Source organism: Canis lupus, chromosome 38 (genome assembly GCF_048164855.1).
Source record: "Canis lupus baileyi chromosome 38, mCanLup2.hap1, whole genome shotgun sequence".
Lineage (NCBI taxonomy): Eukaryota > Metazoa > Chordata > Mammalia > Carnivora > Canidae > Canis > Canis lupus.
The window spans coordinates 23,118,418-23,138,043 of record NC_132875.1 but is presented as its reverse complement, the minus strand read 5'-3'; the positions used below and the strand labels follow the sequence as shown (position 1 = coordinate 23,138,043).

Here is a 19,626-nt window from a genome sequence, read left to right as displayed (position 1 = left end):
AATGGTCCAGTAGCCAGGTAAGCTTACCTGCCCCACCTGCGGTGATTACAAACAGGAAGGACGATTACCATGCCCACTTTCCCATCAAATTCCATCTTTGATTTGAAGGGCAATTACCCAATGTCTGGGAGAGATGCCCCCCACCCGCCCCCAGGGCACATGCCAGTCATGGCCCAGCTTGGCTTCTGAGGATCTCGTACTGTCTCTTCTGTGCAGAGAGACAGCCAGGCCTCCGTCTCCCTGCGCATGCACCGGACATGCACAGACAGTTAGAGCACGCTACCTAGTTGGCGGCCGCAAGCAGGTGCGGCAGGCGGGAACCCAGAAGAGAGCTCCTGTCCAGAGGAGGGGTCCTCATGCAGTCAGAAGGAGGAGAAGCAGAGAACAGGTCAACCAGACACCAGAGAGAGAGACAGAAGATGACGTGGCAGGAACGTCGAGCAGAGGGAAGTGGGGAGCCGTTCAGATCACCCCTTCTACTCGCTGTCGCCACTGGGGCCGCAGCACACAGCCATGTCCCACATAGCCCTCCAAGAGCGAGGAGTGGAGAGCTTGCCCCAAGGCAATTGGGGCTGTTGGCGGGAGGATTCAGGGCATCCCTGTGCTGATCTGAGCCCTGTTCCCAACCAGCTCTGCAGTTGCAAACGACCTAGGTTTTTGTTCTGGCCTGAAGTGACGTGCCTGCCTAACGGGGAGGGAAGCTCAAAGTTCTTAGGCTACAGGGAAGAGATGCTCCAGAGCTGAATTCTTTCTGGGACCTCAGTATACGCCCCCAGTGAGACTTTCAATCTCCCAGAAAAAGCAGATAGCCTGGTTTCTTCCCACTCAACACGAGAAATCCAAGGGATTAATAGTCTCAGATGTGAACCTCACTTCGGTCCCTGACCCCTCAGGTGTGAAGTCCTCAGTCTCTTAGGGTTGGAAGGAGAGAAGATGGGGCTCTCCTGACCAAGCCCCAGGGCTCTCCTAAGCAGCAGGGTCAAACCAACACCCTCCAAGTGCTTTCTCGGCTGGACCTTCACTCCACTGTACCACCCTCCCCCAGCACATGATTCCTTTCCAACAGGCGTCGTGACCCAATGACATCCTACTTCCCCCTAAGACTTTCCTCTGGATCCTGCCAATGTCTACCCTCCAGCAGGGGCCCCAGACTGTGGGCAGCTGCAGGGAGGTGCTAGCAGCTGGTGGAGCTATAAGGAGGCCTCTCAGGATTGAAACTGCACAGTGATACTGAGAGCAGGGGTCCGGGCAAGCTCTCTGGCATGGAGGCCACGGGGTGGTAGCTAAGAGAGAGACACAGGCGGGACTTGTGGGTATGACCTGGGGCTGGTGAGAGTGGGCAGCAAGTGAATTAGTTTGCTAGTGAGTGCCCTGTGTGTGAAGAACTGTCCTTTGGACACCCGTCACGGGGATACAGACGCTCTCTTTGCACTCGAAGAGCTCATGGTCAAGCTGGAGGACAAAACATGTCCACAAGGAAATGAGGAGAAAACAGAGGCATGAGAACAATGGTTTGCAGCAGGAGAAGATGGAGGGCCTGGGGAAGGACAGGGCAGCTGATGGGCAGCCAGAGGCGACATCAGCCTGGCACCATGAGAGGGGGCCACAGAACTACCCCAGGGGGTGAAGTCCCCCCTGAGGCCTCATGGGGCTGGGTTAGGAAGAGGGTAAGGCGTTCAGCAGTAGCCGGGCAGGAATAGTGCCCAAGCTCATTATTAGCCAGCCAAGTGTCTTGCTTGGTGGCCACAACGGACAAGCCTCCCATCTTTCTCGGCTCCTCTCCTTTCCTTGGGAAAGGGCCACGGAAAAACCACAATTGTAACCCTTTGTGTGCCACCGAGCACCACCCTCAGAGCTGGGTTTTAAAGAGGCAGTGCCCTCCTGGCGGGTGGGGGGGGGCAGGGGAAGGAGGAGGGGCGGCTGGGCACATGTGGGTCAGCCACTTGGGACGCTGATGGCAGGCCTGCTGCTGCCAGAGTGCTGAGCCCGGCTGTGGATGTTGTCTGTGCACAGGTCTGGAGGGGAAGGTGAGACAGGCTGCTTGGCTGTGTGGGTGTGTGGGTGCGAATGTGCATAGTTGTTGGTTAAACAACCTGTTTCTACTTCCCCAGCTAGGACCTGGCTCCCAGGAGCCAGAGTTTTATTAATTGTTCATTCTGTTCACACCTCGGGCAGACAGGACCCTAGGAGGCTAGGAACTAATTATGTGCCAGAGACATCCCTCCTTGTCCCCTGGAGCAGCACCTGTGTGGGCTGCCTCTTTTTTTTTTTTCCAGAACCAGGTGACTAGGTGTGAAGGACAGGAAGGGCAGAGTCTCTGAGGTCCTAGAGGCTCTGATGCTGACCTGGTGTTACCGGCAATTCCTATCATCTCACACCATAGCTTTAGGTTTTCAGGGACGCGGATAGCGATTCTCAACTAGGGGAGGGAGGGCTGTGCACTAAGAAAATGCATAGTTGGTATCGTAATTTTATATTTGGAAATGAAAAGGAGCCTATGGTCTTTGCATCATAAAATACAAAAGGGGCACGGGTATTTTTAATTGTTTTTAATGGGTCATGAATTTTTAAATGTGGAAAAACACTGGCCTGTGATGAGCCAGGTGCAAGCACATCTTTGATGGCTGGATCCCCCAGGGGTACCCGGGGAGTGACACTGAGCAGGCGCATGAGGGCCGTCTTCCCGCGCTCATCGTTCTCGTCAACTACAGTCTGCATGAGGTTCACGTTTCTTGATCGTAATCAAACTCAACTCCTAATTTTCTCTAGAGGATGAAATCTGAGTGAGTTTGACAGGGGGTCTAGTTCCCTGGGCCCAACGTAGGGAGGATTCCTTTCTAGAAGGGATGTTAGAACCCCACCAGCCCAAGGCCCCTGCCTCTGCTGCCAGGCCTTTGCGCAGAGGGTTCACGGGCTCAGGGTGAAGTACTTCGCTCCTAGGAAAACCCGTGGTACCACTGAAGCCCATATCTACCGGCCTAACCCGAGGAGAGCCACCCAGCTGACTCCTGAGAGAAGAGCCTCGTCCCAGCCTCACGACAGCCTGCACCAAGTCCAGGGACCACCGCCTACTCCCTCCTTCCACTGCCACTTGGGACTCCTTGAGGAGGCGGCTCAGGATCCTTCTCCATTCCCCACATGCTCTAGGAGAGCAGCCCTCCCTTCCCCCCTGGCCCGGGAGAAGAAGGCCAGCTGACCTTAAAGGTGTATTTTCGGCTGATGTTGTCTGAAGGCTGCACCGCAGCCACCCGGAAGCTCAGGAGGGGGATGCTGCCCAGGATGCTCTCCTCCTTCTCATCTGTCGGGTAAAAAGGCACAGGTGAGATGCATGTGCCTGGTGAGCACGTGGGCAGAGAGGGGAAGAGTATATCGGCCCTATGATGATGAACAGCAATAGGTACTTGCTGGTCACGTACCCCATTTAAAGGGTAAGAAGGCTGAGATACAGAGAGGGTAAGTCATTTGTCCAACGTTACTTCACCAGAGAGTGGTGGATTGGTCTTTGGACCCAAGAAGTCTGACTCCCAAGCAAGCGTTTTTTTTGTTTTTTGTTTTTTTTTAAGTAAACCTCACCCCTTTGTGGGGCTCAACCTTACCACCTCAAGATCAAGAGTCTCATGCTCTCCCCTTAGCCAGGCAGGCACCTCTCCCTGGTAAACATTCTTAGCCACTCTCCTCTCTATGCAGCTTCCCCCAGCAAGAAATTCCAACAGGGACACACATAAGAGGACAATAACAGGATCGGGCATGGCAGTGTGGAGAGTCCCCCCTTCGGCTCTGGTGTCTCTGGGGGGCTGTGTCTAAGGTTCTCCCAGGCACCCGACAGCTTGCTCTGTCTTCTCCTGCCAGGGCTCTGCCTTCCCCTATGTGGCCCCTGCAGAACCTCTCAGCCCTCCAGTTCCTGCAGCAGGTGAACAAGCAGGCTGCTACATAATTCATCCTGGATCTCCAAAGGAGCCTCAGGGGTGAGCTGGTCAGGACCCCAGCTGTCAGAGCCACAGAAGGTGGGAGGCGCTCTGTGGAACAGGTGGGGGGCAACTCCCCACCTCCCTGGAATAGCTCTTTCTTCCTGAGCTTAGAAACCCTGTGAGACCCTCAGTTAGGGCTCAGAGGGCTCAGGGATGATAAACTCACGGGTTCCCCTTCTCCTGTTCATCATCACGGATACAAGATCCTTGGCTTAAGGTCCGGCTTCCTGTGCAGAGTCAGCATGGCGCCCAGAGGAAGGCTACGCTAGAGGATCAAGAGGAACCCGGGGCCAGGGACCCAGGGCGGCTTCAGGACACCTCCAATGTCCTCTGGAGGTGATGGCCTCCTGCCTGGTAGTGTCCAGGCCCATGTTTAGGGGGTCTTGTGAGGGCATCTCTCAGCAGATGGTGGCCCCCACCACAATGCCCTTCAAGCTCACAACCTTTAAGCTCCTACCCTCACGCCAGTCGCTGAGTTTCTCTTCTGCAGAGAGCCTGGCTTCCCTTCAGCTTCGGTCGTACTCTGGCTCCAGCCAGCCCTGGGTCCCAGAGGCCTGGCACCAGGGCCCAGGCCTGAGCAGATGCTTCTCCCCTAGTCTTAGGCTTTTTTATGTGACTGGACTCTGTCTCTGCAGCCCCTTCCTGGTTTCTGTTCTTGGGGTTCAGGTGGCCTACAGGTACAGCAGCATTCTGGAAGGTCACTGGTACAACCTTTGTTTGTGAAAGTTAATGATTCACAGAATGGCTCCCAGGAGGCCCAGAGAGGTCAGGGCTCTGCCATTCCCGGGGCATGGAGGAACAGAAACAGCCTCTCCTGCTACAAGACCATTTTACCCTTCTCTCCCTGTGGCCCCGCACTGGTGTGGCAGGGCTGTGACTGTCCTCCTTCCTCACTACGTCCCTCAGCACCTCCTTGACCCAACATGGCTGTACATATTTTAAAAATAACTTCCTAGAGTCTGCGTCACCAATGTTATTAGGTCTCTCTCTCTCTCTCTGAGAGGCTTGGGAGAGTGAGTGTTGGGGTGCACACAGAGCGTAGAAGCTAGAGGATTATTCATGTACTCAACACTAATTGAGCACCTACTACATGCCAGGCGCTGTTTTAGCTGTGGCCATAGCGTGAACAAAACGGAGATTTCTGCCTCCATAGGTCAGCTCAGACGGTCCAGGGGGACGGGAGGAAGAACAACACACAGGCCGGTCGGTAGGTCACCTGCTAGTAGTGACCAGGGACCTTCCACTTTTCCTTTCCTACCCCACAGCCCAGCCCAGGACTTCACCATCTATCACATGACTGTCCTGTCTGCCCACTGTGCCCACTGTGTCCCCCATCAGGACCTAGAATTCCGCCTGAAACCTCGAGGGCTCCTGGTAAATATGGCTGAAGGTGAAGCAAGAGAGTCAGTATGTGAGTGAGCAGGCTCTGTCTTTATCCCGCCGTCATGCCCCACAGGTGCCGGAGGCTGTGGGGCATATTTGTACCCTCACCCCCCACCCCCACCCATGTCCACTGGAAGCAGACTCTGGTGATCCTGCAGAATGAGAAAGAGCGGTGGGCCCTGCCTTCCTGTGGCCCCGGCAAGCCCCAGTAGAGGAGCAGGCTCACCTTTATAGTAGAAGAGGCAGCGATCCACCAGGACAAACCAGCGCTTGTTCCACTGCTTCACCCCAGAGCTGGCCTATGGGACACATGGAGACAGGTGGAGGGGCTGTGAGCTGGGCATGGGAGAGCGGGTGCAGGGAAAGGGGGGCGGCACTAACTATAAGGCCATCCTGCCTCTGGCTGCAGCTCTGTCCCTGACAAGTGGCAGCCAACCCCCCTTGAGACCTCAGATATAGGAAAGTGACATTAGATTATTGTCTGTAACCTTCCAGGGCTGTCATCCCGGGCCTGTTTCTCTCCTGGAGAAGATAAAAGGGATGAGAGGCGAGCCAGGATGAGTGGGCAGAGGGTGGACAGGGAGGGCAGTGAAGTCAAGCTGGGAAGAATTAGTGGACCCCAGGATTAAGGACACACCCCTTCCTCCACAGCAAGAGGGGCCTACAGAGAATGAGCCAGTGGGATGCTCTGATGGGGTTGGCGGCCCAGCATATGTCTGTCATTCCATCTGCCCAGTAGGAGACCTGGCTGGATTCCCAAATCCGACACTAATTTTCCTGTGTGATTTTGGGAATATACTCAACCTCTCTCGGTCTTTATAAAAGTAGGAGATTCATTCGCAGAGATATAACCTCCCAGAAATAGTCCATAGGAGGTCACCACCTTTTTCTCCAGCTTCTAGCAAAACATGGACATTATTGTAACTACAGAGGCGTCAGAGTGATGAGGAGAAACTGGACAGCAGAGGAAGTCTCACCTGTTTGAAGAGCCAGCCCGCCTTGGTGACAGGTGCCTTAAGATTACGCTTCATGGAGTGTGAGCGCTTCCCAAAGGCGATGGCCTTGCGGGACGTTCGGGTTGCCTGGGGAGCACACAGAGAAGCCTGCCTGACTTTCCTCATCTTTTCCTCTCTGCTCTCCCTGAAGGGGAGCTGTAGCTCTCTCCTCACCTGGGGTGTCCTCACGCTGAGAGAACCAGGTGTGACTCCTGGATCTGTTCCTAACCCAAGGGTACAGATTCCCAATTCTTTGACTCTCTTTCTTGTCTCTAAAATGGGGCTCAAAATAATAGCCTGACCTGTCTCACGCGGTACGGATTTCAATGTTGTTGTTGTTTTAAGGAGAAAATAAGATTTCTCATTTCACTCCTGGGCTGTCTTTCTTCTATTGCCTGACTCCCCACCTCTTTCATAGTGCTTTCTGGGATCCATTCAAATGCCAGTAAATTCCCTGCATCATCATCCTCTTGGAGTCCTACTCACTCTCAAATGTCTGACATTGCAGGGAGCAGGGAGGACACACAGGGGTCCTCCTAGCTCCTTATTGCCACATGGACACTGTCATCCTTCCACATTCTGGCAATAATCTCTCTGGACGCATCCCTAATATTCCACTGTTCAGCTCTTCTCATCGCGGTCAGCTTCTAGATCATTCCTTCAGAGCCTTAGGACTCTGGTACCAATCATCCTCTTCATTGCTTGCTATCACTGGGCATTGTCCCTGATGATGGCCGATCCAATACCCTAACATTAGTACTGTGACAGCACCAATTCCAAAAGCATTTGCTGCTACCCTCACACTCACTCCCACAGCTGCACTTTTGACCTGGTAGGCGCCCATGCTCCTTCGCCACTAACATCTTCAATTCTGGTATTCCCATGTCCTGATGCCATCCAATCCTTTGGGCTTTCTCACTCCATTACTCAACACCACCACCTTTTTCTACTCCACAGGAGTCTCCAGCTCCTCGGTCCTTCCCTTTTTTTCTGGATCTATCAGCCATGTCCTGGTTGCAGTTATTTCCCTATGAAGCCCAGGCTCCACATTGGGAGAAGTCAACTGTACTCCCCAACACACCAACCACTGTCATTGCTGGAGCTTCTCAAAAACTCAAAATCCCTGAGCAATCATATCAATCATCCCCTTCCTGTACTCACAGCCAGATTATGGTCCATGATTATGGTTCTGCCAGATGAGTAGCACACTGCAGTACAGATGGGGTCAGCGCAGAGCCCCAGTCCCCAACCTCAGCCCCGCCCAGCCCTCTCATTTCACTCCCTGCCCTGCCTGACCCCAAGCCCTGCACCTGACACCCTCCCTACAATGGACCCAGCTCCACTCCACGGAGTTAGCCAGGCCATCAGACATGCACTTCCTCAATTTCACACCCTTTTACCTAGAAAATTACTGTCCTTACCACTGTTGCCTCTTTCTCTCCAATGTCAAAAGAAGAGCTGTCGCCCTCCTTTTCAAGGCTAACATGTTCCACCCACCATTTCCTGAGACTTTGCTCCATTGATACTCTCTTCTCAAATATGTCTTCAACTTTTCCTTCTCCTGAGCAAACACACTCAGTTCTCTCCATCCTAAAGCCTCAGTCTGTCGGTCTGTCCGTCCCCCTCTCACAAAGCCACACTCACCAGAACTCACCCTCAATCCTACGTCCCCTTCCAGTCCTCAGGTCCCTGCTTCCCCTCTCTTCCTCCACAGTAACAGGCTCCTGGGAAGAGTCCTGACATCCTCTCCTCACATTTACTCCTAAATCCCCTCTCCACCTCTTTCCTGAAGTGGCAATTGCAATGTCATTGGATTAAAGCTGCTCAGTCCTTGGCCATTCAAAAACACTGGACAGCGTGACTTTTCTGTCCTTCCTGAAACTCTTCTTTTGGTTTCTGTGACAGTATTCCTTCCTCCATCTGTGGCCGCTCCTTCTCAGTCTCTGCCTTTACTCTGTTGGTGGACATCAGCCAGACTTCAAATTCTCGTTTTTCTTGTTCTACACTGTCTATGTATCTCATCTATACCCGGTGCTTCGTCTACCAGCAATATGCTGAAAATCCTCTAATCCATATCTCAGACCTGTCTCCTAGCACCCACCCTTTTGTAACTGGTCATCCAACCAAGACTAAAGCACAAAACCAAACTCATCCTCTTTCTTTTTTTTTCTTTTTTTTTTTTTTTTTAAGATTTTATTTATTTATTCATGAGAGACACAGAGAGAGAGAGAGGCAGAGACACAGGCAGAGGGAGAAGCAGGCTCCATGCAGGGAGCCCGACGTGGGACTCGATCTCGGGTCTCCAGGATCAGGCCCTGGGCTGGAGGTGGCGCCAAACCGCTGAGCCAGCCCGGCTGCCCCCTCATCCTCTTTCTATCCAAGCCTGTTCTGTATTTCTCACCTGGCAAATGGTACTCCAATCCACCCAGTTGGCCAAACCTGAACTCAGAACCCTCCTGGATTGTGACTTGACCTGATGACCTTACACAGTTCCCTCCTTCATCACTCCTTATACAACATTTGCACAGGGTGGATGAGTATATGTTCCTAATGGTTCTTGGACCTGTTCTTTCCTCTCAGGCCATCATCTCTTCCCGGTGTACACCTTCTATCACAAAGTAAGGTCACTCTCTAAAGCACCGTATCATCATGACACTCTCTTAACATTTCTTACTACCTCTCATCCTTAGAAGGGAATTCAGTTCCTCAGCACAGCACATGAGGACAGATCCATGGGATTTGCCAGGCCCACGACTTGCCTTCTGCTCTTCTAGCTGACGGATCCCTCGTCATCAGGCCAAATGCCTGGTGGTTCTCTCCCATGTCTCCTAACTTTGCTTACCTTGCTTTCCCATAGGGGATATGGGTAGCCCCATCTCCCTTGTCTCCTGACAAATCCCACTCATCCTTTAAGCCCGGGGTAGGCCCTCTGACTCCACAAAACCTCCCAGACCCCCTCACTGCAGCGAGCCATCCCTCTTTTCTGCCATTCCTGCAGTCTAGAGCTTGTCAGACTGCAATGGAGCTGCTGGCTTCCCAGCTCCTTCTCTAGACTCTGAGCTCTTTGTAGGGAGGAACTTGGGTCTTGTGCATCTCTCCATCACCATAGCCTAGCAAGGTATCTGGGTACCACAAGCACTTAGTACATACTTACAGGCAGAAGGAAAGAAGAAATTGGGCTTTATTATAAAGTGCACCCTAAACTGGGGATAAAATTATTTTTTAAACTTTACTAGCAAAATTCCACATAAAAGGCTGGGATGAGGCACCTGAGGAAGTTATTCACCACCCGAAGAGTAAGCAAATCCTCAAATCCTTCCCTTCCTTCTCAGTGTGTCATCTGCCATCGCTTCACCTCTGCCCTGTGGCCTGGAAGCTGCTCCCAGAGTTCACCACTTCAGCCTTTCTCCTGCCAAGCGCTCCATACCCTCGCCTCCTTATCTCTCCATCACAGCCTCCCAGCAACGCTCCACCTCAGGCTAATCCAACCAACTGCCTTTCCTGCTTTCATAGCCAGGCTGGGAGCGGCGCTGGCAGAAAACCATACACATCTGTAGTCTGTAGCCACCCAGAGTCAAGACTATGACCTCAGATGATCCCTTGACATTATCACACATTATTTCATATGCCCCTTGTCAACCTCTGTTCCTGTTCTCCAAACCTCGGGCATATTCCCAAGCTCCAATGCCTCTCCATCCATCCCACTCCTCTCTGCAGAAAACCCTACCTCCTACTTCCCTGTAGCAGTTGAGGATATCAGATGGGAATGTCTTTAACTTCCTAGACCCGCAGCTCCTAGCTTCACGTACCTTTTTTATGCAGCTCAGAAGTGCCTCTTCCCTATGCAGGCTAATAGCACCTCTGCATCTGACTTCTGTCTCCACGGAAATGAGACTCACGGCTGTCCCCTTCCTCCTGAACCTATCTGCTGGGCCACTCCCCTTCCTAATCGCACATCTTGAGACAAAACAAAATGGGCCAAGAAGACTTCCTGCCATGTTGCATATCTTCTAGCTTTTAACTCCTGCCCCTCATTCCCCCTAACAGTCAAGTTTTTATTTTTTTTTTACAAATATAGATTTTTCAATATTTCAAATATTTCAGAAAAGTAGAGAATAAATTAACACTACATGTTGGGTTTCCTCCCCTTAATAAAACATGACAAATAGAGCTGAAACTCCCTCTGAGCCACTCCTCAATCTCATTACCTTCCTTCCTTCCTAGAGGCTACTGGTGACCCAGAACTAGTCTGCCTTGTCCATGGTTACATGCTTGTACTGCGAGCATGTACATCTGTCATATGGCTTTCATGCAGAACATTTCACATAAATGATATCACGGTCTTCATATTCTGCAACCTGCTTCTTACTCAACATTACATTTTCAAGATTTATCCTCCAGTCCAATTTAATTTTGGGAGAGCACTTCGTTGTATGACTACACCACCACTTACCGTCTGGTTCCTTAGAAGACTAGTTCCTCCTACTCCTCATCGGCTCTCCATCTCCCCTCCCATCTCTCCTTTAGCTCTCTCCAGCTGCCTTCTGCCCTCATCCTACCGCTTGTCACGGTCTCCATTGTTTTGTTTTGTTTTTAAAGATTTAATTTATTTATTTGTGAGCGACACAAAGAGAGAGAGGCAGAGACACAGGCAGAGGGAGAAGCAGGCTCCATGCAGGGAGCCCGATGAGAGACTCGATCCCTGGTCTCCAGGATCACACCCCCGGCTGAAGGTGGCGCTAAACTGCTGGGCCACTTGGGGCTGCCCATAGTTTCCATTGTTAAACTCCATGGACAGAGTCAGCCCTTATCTTATTCTACATCTGTGCCACATTCTTCTTCTGGATTACACATTCTTCTGGATTACTTCTTCCTCCTGAGGCTCTCCTTCCTTTCTGAGTTCTTGATTGTCATATCCTTCATGAATTATTCCTCTTTGGCTGTTCCCCTAAATCGGTGGTTCTCAATGGGCAGGGGACAGGGCAATTTTGTCGCACAAGAGGCATTTAACAATGTCTAGAGACATTGGTTGTCACGGGGCAGGTGCTACTGGCATGTATAGGCCAAGGACACTGCTCGACATCCTGCAGTGAAAGGACAGTCCCACACCACAAAGAACCATCTGGCCCCAAATGCTAACAGTGCTGAGGTTGAGAAACTCTGGTCTAGAGATTGGTGTCCTACAAAGTTCTGATATGAGTCATCTTCCCTTCCCACTCTCCACTCCTTTAGTATCACCTCACCTGCTCTTTAGAGCCTATGGAAACAGCTGGACAGGTTCGTAGGTTTCCTAGAATTCCTGCCCACCAGCTTGCCTTGGGGGCCAGACTCACCCGGACACCGGGACGCTCTGAGGGGACCTCGGACACCATGTTGAGGTTGGATACGTCACTGTTGGTGATAGCCGGGCGTTTTCCACCTGCTTTATTGGACATGTCCAAGGCCGATCTGATTTCAGGTGGACCAAAAGAGAAGAAAGAGACTAGTCAAAATCCAGAAAGAACAGAAAGGCCCCATCCGCATTCCCCACCCTGCCACCCACTGTTCCAGCATCAGCACAAAATTAGATCCCCTAAGTGCTATCAAGACATCACCTCAGCTGTTCCCACCACTCTTCTGTGACCACATGCTGGTAATCTTGGACATTTTCCTTTCTTTCTTGTAAATTAAAAAAAAAAAAAAAAAAAACTAGACCTCAGGACTCTGGAACTCTTTTTCCTTCTAACTGAAAAGCTACAATGGCTCAGTGGACTATGGGAGTCATTTAATTATCTTTTTTTTCCCCTTTCATTCACTGAGCCAAAATACACAGTGAGAGGAATTCTCATTTGGCTCTCAGGGCTCTATCAGCTTCCCTCAGCACTTCCTTCAAAGGCCCCTGGGTGATGGGCCCATCTCAGACCTGTCTGTCTTCCCAGCGCAACCTGTGGGAGGCACCAGCCTGAGATGTGGGAGATACTAGGAAAAGTAGGTGAGGCAATGGAGCTAGATGACCCTCAGGAGCTTCCATTTCTCAGGACTGGGGTTAGAGACCCTAAGTCCCTCTGCTCTCCATCAGGTCCCTTCCTTTCCCAGCTGCAAAGTGGGAGGAGGGGGGTGGAGTAGGCAGCGAAGGGTGGAAAGGTCAAGCAGCTCACAGGGGCAGACATACGTTTTTAGGTTAAATTTTTTGTTTTCTTCTGGGACCTGGCCAGTCACTGGGTGTAGAAATGTGTTCCGTCTTTCATTGTGGCTGTGGAGGCAAAGAACAGACAGAAGTTGTGATAAAGATCCTCTTCCTTCTCCAAGAGGTACAAGGCAAAGGGTAGGCAGGCCCTGGGCAGTGGCGGGGAGGGGTGACCCCGTAGAACATGGTCCCTCGGTTCCTCTGCCATCCAGGAGAGGCAGGCCGGAGGGCTGGGCTGTAAAAAAGCTGCTGCGGTTGGTGGGGGGTTGGAAAGACACCTTTCACTAGTCCGTGCTAACTGCAGATAGAGAATGGAAATAAGCCCCACTTAACCCCTTCAGTGGTGACAGTGCGCATGAGTGGGTGGGGGTGGGTGCCTCCAGCAGCCAAGACTTCCTGTGTGGCAGGTTCTCTCCAGGGACAGCTCCTGCCAGTGCTCCACATAAAAACTGCTCACTCATTATTTGCTGAAAGAATTCTCTTGTGACCTTGGACTCCTTCTATTTTACGTAGCATCTCTTTCTTTAAGGAAAACCAGAGATCCAGAAACTCCATCCCCGAGCCTGGGCTGGGGCCCCATTCTTATTCCGAGTCCAGGCTTTCTGCGTCTAAGGGGCTGGAATGTAGCTGAGACCTCAGGGCCTGTTGGGCACTGAGGTTAGTGCCGGCTCAACAGTCAGATCTAATTAAGGGATGCTGTGGCCTGGGAGTGGGGTGGGTGCCGGGAGGACAGCCTGCCAGGAAGCAGGGTCTGTGCAGAGGCAGATGCGGAGCAGAGTCATGGATGTGCCTTTGGGAAGTCCTGCTGTGGCTCTCTGGCTGGCTGAATGTCAGGCTAGTTTCCCGGTGGCTTTGGGGGGAGATAGGGGAGGAAGGGTAGCAGATAGAACTAGGACGGGGGCTGGTGCCGTGGGTCTAAGCCACAAATGGCAGCCATTTGAGATGGATTCTGCAAGCAGGTGACCACTTGGCAAGTGTGTTGTAGGATTCCAGCATCCAGCCAGTGGAGGGGCTGGATGGGTTTTAAGGTCCTCTTTACACATCTCTCTCCAGAGACAGGGACAGCCCACAGCAGGCTGAATCCACCCTTAGAGGCAGGCGCCTGGACAGAGCCTGCTGAGGCCACGCCAAGCTCGGGGGTCCTAACACCAGGCCACTTGAGCTCTCCTACAACGAACAGCCAGGGTTGCTTGGCAGGTGGCACACCAGCTGCCGCCAAGGAAAGCGAGCCTCCAGGCCTGGGCTCTACCTCCAGCACGTTGCTAACCTACTCCCCACTTCCCAAACTTTATTTCCTCCTCCCTCTGACAGGGATGCTCTCTTTAACTTAACTGCAGGGCATCTTTGCAAGAAATGGTAGCTGTTTCCAGTCCTCCCCATCCCTGGCTCTCCCCCTTGCTGGGGGTGAGCAGTCTGTGAAAATAAGGTGCTCAAGGTGCCAACATCTCTGCTTTTCCCGGTGGCACAGAGCGCCTGCTCCCACCTCCCACGTCCACCCCCCAAGTCCCCTTCTGCTCTACATGTTCCTGTGCTAACTGCTGGAACCTTCCCCACAGGCACTGGTATAGACAGACAGACAGACACACACACACACACACACAGAGGCACACACACAATCTGCTGTCAGCCGGCACAGGTCTCTCAAGGTACAGCGAATTCTTCCCTGCCCCAGACTCTCCTACCCAGCAACCCCTACAAATGACGTCCTCTCTCCATCCCGGCGCTACCAATTTCAAAATAGCTTCCCCTTCACAAGCACTGCAATGCAGCAGCCATTGACCTAACTCTTCTCCCTTCTCCAGGTCAGGCCCGGCAGGGCCCTCACTCCGAAGCCCCCAGCCCAACGAGCTGCCCCCCACCTGCTCGCTGAATGCCGCTCACAGTCCGCTGAAGAAATCCCTACCTGACCCGACGATCAGCCCGAAACTTCAACATCCTTTTGGCAGCTCTGTTCCCTGTTCGGCAGCCCCAGAGGACCTGCCAGCCACCCTGCTCCTACCATCCCTCCGAGAAGTAAGTCCTCCTCCGGTCTGGGTGCCCCAGCTCAGGGCGTGAGGCGGGCACTGCTGGATCCCCCTCCTCCTGGCTCTGGTGCCGGTGGGGGGGGATCTCCCCAGGTGGTGGGGGGGGTGCCCAGGTGTCCTGGGGAGGGCCTGTGGCTTCCTAGCATCCAGCGCCAGTGCTGCCGTCTGAGTGCTGGAGGCAGAATAAGTGAGCAAGGATGAAATCCTCCCGGTTCAGGTCCCCGAGGAGAAAATGCTGAAATGGAGAGGCGGGCGTGCGCGGAGCAGGTGTACACCTTCCAGGTAGCCCGACCTCACTGAGCCGAGGACACAGAGTAGCTGGGCGGGCAGAGCAGGCTGGGGCCGCATTCCCACGGGCACGCGGACGCCCAGCCAGCCCGACCCGCAGGAAGGCGGACTCCCTGCCCCCTGGCCCCGCAGCCCGGAACACGGGCCTCTCGGAGCCCCTTCTGCTCCTGTGGGCACAGGGCTTAGAGGAGGCTCCCGGTGCATGCCGTGTCGTCGCCGCTGCCGCCGCTGCCTGGAAGCTGGGGTGAACTTTCTACGCTCCTCTGAGCTTGCCCAGACTTCTGTGCAGACAGGGCGCAGCGAGCGGGGCCTCTGGGCCTCTGTGCGGCGTCCCCCGCCGCTCCCTGAAGACGCAGCGCCTGCGGGGCGTGTGGTGCACACGGGCGTGGGCGCCGTGGAACCCGAGCTGGTGGCAAGGACCCGGCTTCTTGGCTCTGGTGAACGGAAAGGAAAGCTTCCCCCCGAAGCTTGTGATGAAGAGGGCATCAGACAGGGTCAGAGGGGCACCGTGTGTCTACTTCTGAAAATCTTCCCAGATGCCATCTGATAAGTCCCAGCCGCTGTCAGACCCGCTCGGGGCCCAGGAGGTCTGCATCGCGGCGCCGTTCCCTGAACCCCCCGTGGCGGAAGACAGTCAGGTCTCCCCCTTTCCTGGGGAAAGGGGCCCCTGTGGCGTGGGGCCTTCTGAAGGTCACCGTGTCTCCCTCCCTCTGCCTCCAGGCAAGTTCAGTCTGCAATCCATCTCTTACAAAGGCTTCCAGCCAAGGAGGCTCCGGACCCGCCGTGACCTTCTGCCGCCAGGATGTGCTGTTTTGAAATCAAATGTCAGCCCCTCTGGCTTTCCGTCTCGTTCCATTTCTGTCTTCAGGTGACAGGATCCTTCCTGGCCCACATGGTTCTTTACAGCAGCACCAGGCAGCCTGTTGTCATCGTAGCCTGTCATGATGTCACAACAGACACCGAAAGGGAAGGGCTAATCTAATTTCTTGGATTGAGGTCAGAACTCAGCCAGAGAACAGAGCAATCGGTGAATGGAGAAGCGAATGGACCACATGGCTACCGGACCCTGAGGAGCCCAGCTGCTTGGATGGAGCTGGCGTCAACAGCTGCTGCTACTTAAGTAGCGAATCCTAAACCCAGACGGTCACCGCGTTCAACCTTTCTGTGGTATTTTTGCACATGGTGACAAGAGGCTTCAGTTGCCAGACCCTACCTCTCCCATTCTCCGTCCGATTACCCAAGCCCCGCTATGGTTATGGGCATTGGGCTCATGCCCAGGGCTGATGCCACCCTGAGGTCTCCGCCTGTGCACAAGAGGTGCCTAACAAATATTTGTTGAATCAAGGAGTGAATGAACAAACAAAGAAGCTCACCAGGCTCTGACTTCGTTTTAGCCACCTGCATTTGGAGTTCGACGCTCTATTGCCAAGAGCTTCTCTATCTGTGTCTTCTCTTAAAATTAATTACTTCCTCTCCGCGAGAGAAGCTCTGTTTCTGCCCCCTCGCCCCCTCACTCAGCTCCCCTGCCTGGCTCCCTCTTGAATATATAGCTTGGCTTTGATCCATCTTCATTAGGAGAGGAAGAAAATTAAGCTCATATGCACAGGAGGAGGGGGTGGGGGGTGCACTGGGAAAATGAGTTTTCTTCCTCTAGAAGGCAAAAATACCCCCTTTCTTTTCCAGCTGAGCTCAGGGACCTCCCACAGGCTTTGCTTAAGTTGTAAGTTAAATTACCCCTCCCATGCTCAGTGAAATCCGTGCACGCAGGAGGGATGAAGGCTGGGGGCTCCCCCTGCTTGGTGAGCGCTCAGAAGCCCTCAGGGTTCAGGCAGGCAGGATGCCCAGCTGGGGTTCTTTTCTTTCACCACTAAACTGCACAGAATTGACAGGCTTTCGTTTTAGGTGAGACGTCAGGAGGAATTTACCAGTTAAAAAGGAAAACAAGGCTAGGTAACAAGTTTTCTTCACCCTTCTTTCCTTTTCCGGGGGTGGGGGGTGGAATGTCAAGGTCTCCATTTCTCAGGGACAAATGGTTACAAACTCATCTCCAGGTGGACCTCCTGAATTCACCCGTAAAGGGGGAGCATCTCAAGCAGTAGAGGAGATTTTGTGCGGAAGCAGGGACAGCCTGCTGGGTCACCCACTAGGTGGTCACCATATCTGCTGTATCTAAGAAGGTGGCCTCAATGGCAGTGCCATCAGTGAAGGGAGAATTTGGCAAAACCAGGCTTTCAGTCGAAGACCCACCATGAATTAGCAGTGTGACGTGACTTCTTTGGTTCTTCATTTTCTCAAAGATTGAGGTACCTTCTAATTCTATGAAATAATAGCTGTGAACTTTCAAAATGTGAAATATTTCATGCATAAGAGATAATGGCTATGACTATTTTGCTTAAAAAAAAAGAAATCAAGACATATGCCAGGTGCCGGAGCTAGAAAATGGAAAACACACCTAAGAAGGCCACATATGGGGCAGGGGTTGTGCATGCGGGGCGGAAGGGGGCCGGCATTCCAGAAGTGCCAATGCCAATCAATTACAAAGAACAGAGGCCAATCCTACCCACTTTGCAAGCATCCCTCTCTGTATCTAGTCAAGGCTTTCCTACTTCCAGATACAGTCGCCTTTAGGTCCTAGTGACAGCCTCACCACAGAGATAACCAAGTAGTGATCTGTCTCCAAACATCCTCCCCAAGAATCAGCATGTACCTAGAGGGCTACCTGGCACTACGCAGTCAAAAGCAGCAAATGTGAAACAAAACAAGACACAAAAGCAGCAAATTCAGCCCGAGTCTTCATGACCCCTCGCAGGGCATGCGTGTTTGCACACCCAGGCTGGACACCTGGAGCTCCACCGCGATAGACACTGAACAACTAGGAAAATACACTCCACTCCTCCTGCCCTCTGGGCGCCTCCTGATTATCTGCCCTCCGCCGAGCTGCTTCATTTCCATAGCTCCTGAGAATCTGCTGACAGAGAATTAGCCCTGGCAAGGCTTCCCTATCCTGAGAGCACTTTGGCTTCTGGCATCACAGCTCACTTGGTGGGGAAAGGACACGGGGCCAGTGGGAAGGAGGGCTGCCTGTGGCTCATCCCTCCCACTTCCTTCTTTCCCCCAGCTAGCAAATTCCAAGCAAGACTATGTGTGCTCCAGAGAGGACCGCTGCTGCTGACAGAGGTGGGGAAAGTAGGGAGAGGCTTGGCTCCTGCTCCCCACCTCCCCCTTCAAGGAGCTTTATCTGCTCCAGCATTCTGTTCCAATCAAAACCAGCTCGGCCTGGTTTTCCCACAGTGCTGGTGCGCCTGAATCCCGAAGCTCTCCCCGTCATTCCTAGAGAAAAATACAGCACCCCAGCCAGCTTCTCCCCCCCAAAGTCCCTCTGTCCTCCTGCCGATTGCTGCCACAGAGCAGAGGCCAAAAGCGGTCAGGCCCTGCTGGCACTTCTGGGTGTCTGCAGGGGAGAAGGAGCCCCTCCACCCGGTGGCTTTCCACGTGCTGCCCGCAGGGCCAAAATGCCAGTCATGGCAGCTCTGGAGACCCGGCTGCCAGCCGTACATCCGTGCTGCTTCTCTCCTCTCCTCTCTGCCCTTGCACCCTCCCCCTCCCATGCCACGGTAATTTCCAAAATGCCAAGAACAGGGTGTTCTCCCCCAGGCAAGCTTGGGATGTCCTACAATGCTAGGCCATGGGGCTGAGTGTCCAGGCGGGAAGACTTGTGCTACCCTCTTTCCTGCTTAACTCTGCCTATCTTCACAACCCCCATCCCCACCCCCAAAGAGCCCAAAGTCATTTTCCTTACCTAGTATGGCCAGTTACGGGGTGCTGGGGGGACATCTACCAGAGCTTGGCCCCTACCTCACTCAGAAAGCAGACGAGCTGGCTCAGTAGCCAAGGGATGGAGATGGCGAATCAGGGCACCAGAGCCCAGTTTCCTCCCTTCCCCACTGTGTCCTCTGGTCTCTCTTCGTATCACCTGCCAGTCCTTGCCCTGGGCCTGGAAAGTAGCCTCGAACAGCAGGGTAAGGGTAGTACTCGTGTGTACTCTTTAGTCTGGGTCACAGTTCACCGTGTGTGTGTGTGTGTGTGTGTGTGTGCGCGCGCGTGCGGGCACGTGTATGTGTGTGGAGCTGAGCGGGCGGTGGTGAATATCACTTGGGAACCTCACGGGGACTCTGTGCCGATCTTGTACCCCAGCTTGGATAATCTTATCTTCACACTATTTCAATTTGTGGGATTCCACTTGCCTTCTGAAAATTGAAGATAAGCAGGACGGATACTCGGCATAGCCATGCCCATTATTAACATGTTGAGATTCTTCCTTTTTGTTGGTAAAGAGCTGCTCTGTCAAGCCTCTCAAGCGGCCTCCTGCCCACCCTCTCCCCCATGGAGATCGGGGTACCACTGGGCCCTCTGGGAGGCCAGGCTTGTCTCCTTTCTGGTGGATGAAGAATTGCTGAAATATCTTTCCTGGGATGGCCATGCATTAACTGCCAGAGCACCGACAGCTCTTCCAAATGTGCAGAACTGTGATTCTGGGAAGGAAATGAAGGAAGCACTAATGTTCTGACTCCATCTTTACTTCCTCTCTACTTCCTGAGTGGCCCCAGCTAAGCTAGATGGGAGCAGGGGGAAGGCACCAAGCTCTCCTCTCGGCCTCCAAGTGTCCTGCTCCCAGCAGTCAGCAAGGGTCCCAAGAGGTAAAGGGACAGGGCGATAATTAATTACCCCTTCCCCCAGCTCTGAGCTGAATCCCACACCCCTACCCTTCAGAAGCTGAGGCGGCCCAGCTGTCTGCTTCCAGG

General features: G+C 53.2%; 1 protein-coding gene across 28 annotated transcripts in view; it reads right to left on the bottom strand.

Annotated features, from left to right (window-relative positions):
- The window catches only part of PLEKHA6 (pleckstrin homology domain containing A6), a 140,468-nt gene that overhangs the window by 31,582 nt on the left and 89,260 nt on the right, over positions 1 to 19,626 (bottom strand). For 16 of the 28 annotated variants that reach the window (XM_072814691.1, XM_072814705.1, XM_072814696.1 and 13 more), the window contains 5 exons: positions 12,498 to 12,578; positions 11,680 to 11,794; positions 6,329 to 6,433; positions 5,578 to 5,650; positions 3,198 to 3,298 (listed from right to left, as the gene is read on the bottom strand). In XM_072814691.1, the coding sequence (XP_072670792.1) occupies positions 3,198 to 3,298; positions 5,578 to 5,650; positions 6,329 to 6,433; positions 11,680 to 11,794; positions 12,498 to 12,578 (475 nt within the window). Of the gene's footprint in view, positions 1 to 283; positions 1,802 to 3,197; positions 3,299 to 5,577; positions 5,651 to 6,328; positions 6,434 to 11,679; positions 11,795 to 12,497; positions 12,579 to 14,415; positions 15,719 to 19,068; positions 19,357 to 19,626 lie in introns of those variants that run through there. The other 12 variants (XM_072814693.1, XM_072814692.1, XM_072814694.1 and 9 more) reach the window with 4 other exon arrangements.